The sequence below is a fragment of the Phragmites australis genome, chromosome 5, assembly GCF_958298935.1.
Source record: "Phragmites australis chromosome 5, lpPhrAust1.1, whole genome shotgun sequence".
NCBI lineage: Eukaryota > Viridiplantae > Streptophyta > Magnoliopsida > Poales > Poaceae > Phragmites > Phragmites australis.
The window spans coordinates 12,841,005-12,847,242 of record NC_084925.1 but is presented as its reverse complement, the minus strand read 5'-3'; the positions used below and the strand labels follow the sequence as shown (position 1 = coordinate 12,847,242).

Genomic DNA, 6,238 nt, shown 5'->3' with positions numbered 1-6,238 from the left:
AGTAAACCTGATGCTTATCCTACTTGCTATGTTGGCATGCCAGCAGATCCAGGTAATCATTTGCATTGTCTCATGCATGATTTGTGATGAAAACAAATCAAGCGCCCAAGGTTTCATAGTGTTCGTAAGGATATTAGAGATTACCAAGAACATGAGCTGTATAAATCATTGAGAAGCTATCTTTATCTTGGTTCTACTACAGATTAATGGAGCAGTTAGCCAGTTAATGGAAGCATGCTCGATGTCTCCAGGACACTAAATACAACAGATTGTTGCAACTGCTAGGGAGTATAACAATTCGAAGGGAGCAAAGTAATAGTATATACTGACTTATCTACAATTGACAACTTGATATGAATGTTCAGCACGTTCATGCTGCACAAACACTGCCTAGGCTCAGCTATGACCAACACAAGGAATACAGTTACAACAATCTATTTATCCATCCAATTTCATCCACATTCATGTTATTGCCCAACAAGTTTGTTTGAATCATCTTATCAACATATCTATCTAATATCTACTCTACAGACAAAAATAACAACGATTACATACAGTTCAGACACAGGTTGCACTGCATTCATGCCCATCTATTGTCGCCAATTTTCATCTACCAGCAGACAGCTCTATTGCTTCTGGGTTGTGGAAGGAGTCCTCGCCCCAGTCGAACCTCTGCTGCATCCTCTCGTTCTTGTGCCTCCTTGTCACCTCCATCTGCTGCCACTCCTCCCACCTCTCTCCCAAGACCTCGCCTTCCAGCATTCGAACCACGTCTGACATGGATGGCCGGTCCTCAGGAGTCGCCTGCGTGCACAACAATGCTATGTGTATCATCATCTCAACATCCTCACCGATGTAATTCTGATTCAGGTTGCAGTCAACAATGGAGCCCAGCTGCCCTTCTCTCTGTAGCTTCTTTACCTAAATTTATACATCGTAATACATGAAGGAGTCATGTTGCATCATGGATAAAGTTAGCTTCAAATATTTAGTAAGGATAGAGGAAAAAAGATCAAAGCTATCAAAATTTGGAAAAAAGAAAGAAAGAAGGCTTACATGATCGAGCAATAGCACGTCGTCTTCTTCCTCTAAGCGTGAGAAGTTAATGGCGCGCTGGCCAGTCACAAGCTCAAGAAGCATGATCCCGTAGCCAAAAACATCAGTCCTGTCGGACGACTTCCCTGTAGACAGGTACTCAGGTGCTATATGACCCATAGTTCCACGAACTTGTGTTGTCACAGATGTCTTCTGCACATCTACTAGCTTAGCGAGGCCAAAATCACCAACAACAGGCTCAAAATTCTCGTCAAGAAATACATTTGCAGCTTTGACATCACGGTGTATGATCTTGGGGTTGCAGTGTTCATGCAGATACTCCAGTCCACGCGCTGTACCCATAGCCACCCATTTCCTTGTAGGCCAGTCTAAGATGGGTTCTCCAGGCTTAAAATCTGGATAACATTCAGCACATTGGACACAAATGACATGAGACCGACATCAAATACTGAACAAAGAAAGACACTAAACAAGTTGACATTTTTTTCACCGGTGGAAAGTTTATAAATCTATTGATGTAACAAATCAAGCCATAAACTAGAGGCTTAGCTAAAATGTTAACTGAGAAGTTCAGTGTCCACCAGATGCCAATTGGCAAATGGTGAAATTCTGCCCAAACAGAAAAGCAAATAGTAGAGAAAATTCCTTATATGTAATAATAGTAGAATATCTGAGAAAACTACATACATAAGTAGGACATTGGTGGATGGACAAGTACGAAAAATAGTACCTCTTAAGCGATAAGCAAGACTCAAATTCTGCATAAATGGATAGACCAGCAGGCGCTCTGTTTGTGTCGTGCAGAAGCCAATCAACCTCAGGAGATTGCGGTGAACTGCAACACTAATAAGCTCTACCTCACGCAAGAAAGCAGCCTCCCCACCAGGACTCTCACAATCAGTCAATCGTTTTACAGCAATCTTAGTGCCATCTGGAAGAACTCCCTTGTACACTTTCCCAAAACCTCCCTGTCCAAGAACATTTCTTTCATTGAAATCATTAGTCGCAGTCTTTAGCTCTCGCCATGCAAATCTTTTGATCTGGCCAAATGCAATTCGTCGATCATTCTCGTCTGCGGATCATAAATTGTTACGTTAGGTAGGTCAATGCATACAATTCCCATGCTAACTTGAAACTCTAATTATTAACTCAATGCCCCATTGAGGAAGGCAGCTTCACGTGTTCTTATTATAAAATCATTTTTTTAATAACTCAAATACATGCGCTGATGTGTATTAATAATCAAGTATCATGGGCTAGGTTTGCTTGCTTATTTTTTGGCAGGTCTAAAATTATAGAATTTTTTAAGGCCTATAAGAGTTGTGTTAACTAATGTAGAATACTAAAAACAACACATCAACTACAAGGGCATGGAACCTGCTACATCCACGAAAACCTCCTTCAGATGGCTTTTCCTCCTTGCATTACAGATTAGAAACAGAGCTATTACGATAAGAAGCCCTATTACTCCTCCAACTGTTCCAAGTATTAAGCCAATTTTTGAGCTATGGGATCCACCTGGAAGATGATAATTATAGCATAATTAGGACACTCGTAATATATAATGCAACCATCTATTCTAACAGACAAACGACTATGCATTGGTAAATTTATAAATACAGAAGTCAGAATACAACTTACTCTGATAGGACACGCTGGATGCACAAGAGTGGGGGAAGTTGGATCCGCAATTTAAGTGGTTACCAGAAAAGCTGCTCACGGAAAAATGAAATATTATCCCCCATTTAGGATTAAAAAAATAGATTGTCAAAACATTTGGAACAATATTGACATACTTGTAACGTGCTACTTGAAACAGCGGAACAGGTATCTGACCGGACAAATTATTATATGCCAGGCGGCTGTCATCAAAAGAAAGTTTTGTCAACACATGACAAGCACATTTAAATGAACTCAAGTTAGCAGAAACATAAAAGGAGATCATACTTAGCAAGAAAGGATACTCTTACATGTCTGTCAAGCTCGAAATGTTTGCTATGCTATCAGGAATTGGCCCACTAAAATTATTTTGACTCAGCATCCTGGTTATGAGAGAGAAATGAAGAAAACATGAAAAGCTCAAATCATTATAACTCTATCCATAACAAGTAGGGAACAACGATTTTAAATTACTTACAACAGCTGTAGCTTAGAAAGCTTGCCAAGAGAAGCTGGTATTTCTCCAACCAAAAGGTTATCTTCTAAATCTAAGCTTGTCAAACTAGAAAGATTACCAAACTGCTCTGGTATGCTACCAGTAATACTGTTACCAGCCAATGACCTGCAAGATTATATGCAACATAGTTCCATAGTAGTTGGAGAGAAGTATTAGGAAATTATATTGTACCAAATTTTAACATTAGTTCATTTACGACACACATCTACAGTTAATAGACAGCACTTGTACCAATTCATCTGAAATTCAAAATGTTAGTGTTTGTGACATTGCTACAATGTGTTCATCCTAGTTTACTTGCATAGATGGCCAGCCCACTTTGATCTTGTTTCACTAATAAATAAGTTCAACTAAAGACAAGAAGAAAAGCTAGACATGTCTATCCACAGAGGCAACTCAGAACAATAAGACTCAATACAGGAATTGATTCTTAGACTAGCCGGAGTTTTTGGAGTCAATGTAATCTTATTGCATGTACTCATGCTATAAATTTCTGATTTGAAACAACATATAGTAGTTCTCTGGAAAAAGAATTTCCTATTTCTACTAATTTAATAAAAGTAGTTGTGCTCCCTTTCTGTGTTTATAAAAGTAATTCCGCCAAATGTATTATTTAACCTAGAGATTACGAGATTGTACTCACAGGACACTCAAATATTTGAGTTCTCCGATTCTTGGTGACAAAACGCCAGTGAATCCTCGTGCAGCCAATGCTCTCCGAGAGTGTCAACACGAAACAGAAAACAAACAGGATCAGTGCACAGGGATACATAAGCGCTTCAACAGCATCAGAAATAATGAAATCAAACAAAGAACAGAAGGTACAGGGGCTCCAACTTACACTTGAACAACATTGTTGTTATTGTCACAAATCACAGAATTCCATGTGCAAGGGTTAACTTGATTTTGGTTCCAATCGGAAAGCTGACCACCAGTAACATTCAGTTTTTGTTTCATATCATATAAAGCATCCCCTGTTAAACAAAGCCAGTTATTCAGATTTGAGAAATGGTATATGACTTTTGAAAATCAGAGATCCAATCAAAGTTTAACCATTCAGGAATACAGTTTCTTCTTAAATGCCTAAATTATCCAAGAAGAATCCAACTAACTTAGTCCCTCCATGTTCTACAACAAACTTATCTGCCTAAATCATCCAAACAGATCCAACGAAATCTTAACCATTGAGGAATACAGTTTCTGGTTAAGAATGCATGCTGCATGCTCTAGTGGGAGTGTTCCCTCAATGCTTATATCCACCCTCAAGGTTTCTCACGGACTGAAATCCGAAGATAGAATATTCAGCATGCCATATACTAGTGTGTAAATATTGATAACTTTCTATATTTTGCTTAACCTTAACATATCAAAGTTTGCAAAATTTTCCATATACGCAGTTACATGACTTTACATTGGCGCATGAATACCCTAGTCAGTCCAAGCAACATTAATAACCATGGTGGCACGCTTCTTTCAAAATAGCGCTACATCTATATTTACATTTACAGTAAATATCGTGTTGAGCTTGTTACTTGCAGTTGCAGAAAGGTGTGCTATTATCATCATCATGTAACTAAGGGTGAGCTAATTTATGTTTCGCTGATATCAGTTGTGACACCGATGCTGGAATAGTATAATCACTCTTTCAAAACTCGACCACCTGGCCCGTCTAGGCGGCTTCTTCATGCTAGGCGGCCCCCTCCCGCCCAGCGTTTTTCGAACTGAGTATAACTCAGCGACAGATTACGGATACAAGTAAATCCCCAACTGTTAAGCTACCAGGTACTACAACGCATTCCTGCGGAAGCTTGGAGAGTGGTCGAGGGCGTGACCTTGCAGGAATGGAAGGGGAGGGTGGTGGTACCTTGGCGATCGGATGCAGAGAAGCACGGCAAAGATATCACTAGAATCAGCAAAGCGACGCGCAACTCCATCATCTTGCCCACAATTCAACTCCGGACGGATCTCCACTCCACTCCACCCCGGCGGCCCAGCACCAGTCGTGGGGGGCCTGGCGGTGGCGCCCCCCGGGGAACTGTGGCACGGTCAGGCGGACAGAGCGCCGGCGGCTGGTGAGGTGCAGGGAGGCCGGAATCGCAAGGTCAGCGGCGGATTCGAGGGTTTCGGAGGGTGAATTTGGGAGATGGTAGGAGGACAGTGAAGAGCTGAGGAAGATCCTCCAGCCGTCGCTACTTCATTTCTATTTCCTTTTTTTGGCATATATATTTTGGATTATTCGGATTCGTGGCGGTGCACGTTTGGCCGTTCGAATTGCGGGGGAGAACCTGAGCGCAGCTTTCTACGAGCTATGGACGACAGCTTTTGCACTGGATCCGAGGAGTTAATTATAGGGTCTTTCGTTAGAGCACATGAATTTCATAAGAAACATTTGAATTACAGCGATTCCCTCTTGCAATAATTTATTACCCAACATTTGTGAAACCTAAAGTATCTCTTTTATTTCACTCCACAAGTGGAATATACATTATTACATTGTTGTACCCCAGGCGCTACTGTCACAAAAACGATCTGTTCCGACGAAGGTGATCTGGATATTAAATTACTTCTCCCGAATATCCAACTGAAAAAGTGGATGGGTAGATTAAGAAAAAGATTAAGGGTATTTAACCGATAGTAGTGGTGGGTAATACTAGCAAAATCTTAGGTGCTTGAGAAATTCAAAATTCTAAAAACTATAGAAGTTAGTCAAAAGTAACTTTTTATTTTAAGTACAAGAAAGTGGTGGCTTTTACAAAAGCTTACTTTGAAAAGCAAGTGGTTATTTTAGCTTTTTTGGTTTTATATCTAGAAGACAATCTTTTTTTTTTTAAGAAAAGTTGCCTTTGAAAAGCATATCTTATTTTGGCATTTGGGTTCAATGCTAAAAGCCGATGCTATAAACTGGTTCAATGCTAAAAGCTAAAGCTAGAAGCTAAAACAAACATATCCTAAACTTTATGATCTGTGTTTAATATAAAAGTTTATAAAAAGAATCTTTAGGACATG

At 39.9% G+C, this 6,238-nt stretch overlaps 1 protein-coding gene across 2 annotated transcripts; it reads right to left on the bottom strand.

Annotated features, from left to right (window-relative positions):
* Positions 1-419: 419 nt before the first annotated feature.
* LOC133918796 (LRR receptor kinase SERK2-like) lies at positions 420-5,488 on the bottom strand. 2 transcript variants are annotated; one of them, XM_062362869.1, is made up of 11 exons: positions 5,097-5,488; positions 4,074-4,206; positions 3,876-3,947; positions 3,194-3,337; positions 3,027-3,098; positions 2,853-2,918; positions 2,698-2,768; positions 2,434-2,574; positions 1,787-2,128; positions 1,057-1,451; positions 420-804 (listed from the first exon to the last, which is right to left on the bottom strand). In XM_062362869.1, the coding sequence occupies exons 1-11, from the start codon at positions 5,167-5,169 to the stop codon at positions 607-609; spliced, it is 1,707 nt and encodes a 568-aa protein (XP_062218853.1). In that variant the 5' UTR covers positions 5,170-5,488; the 3' UTR covers positions 420-606. The 2 variants fall into 2 exon arrangements, with proteins under 2 accessions (XP_062218853.1, XP_062218852.1); XM_062362868.1 differs by having other exon boundaries at positions 420-921; positions 5,097-5,485.
* Positions 5,489-6,238: the final 750 nt, after the last annotated feature.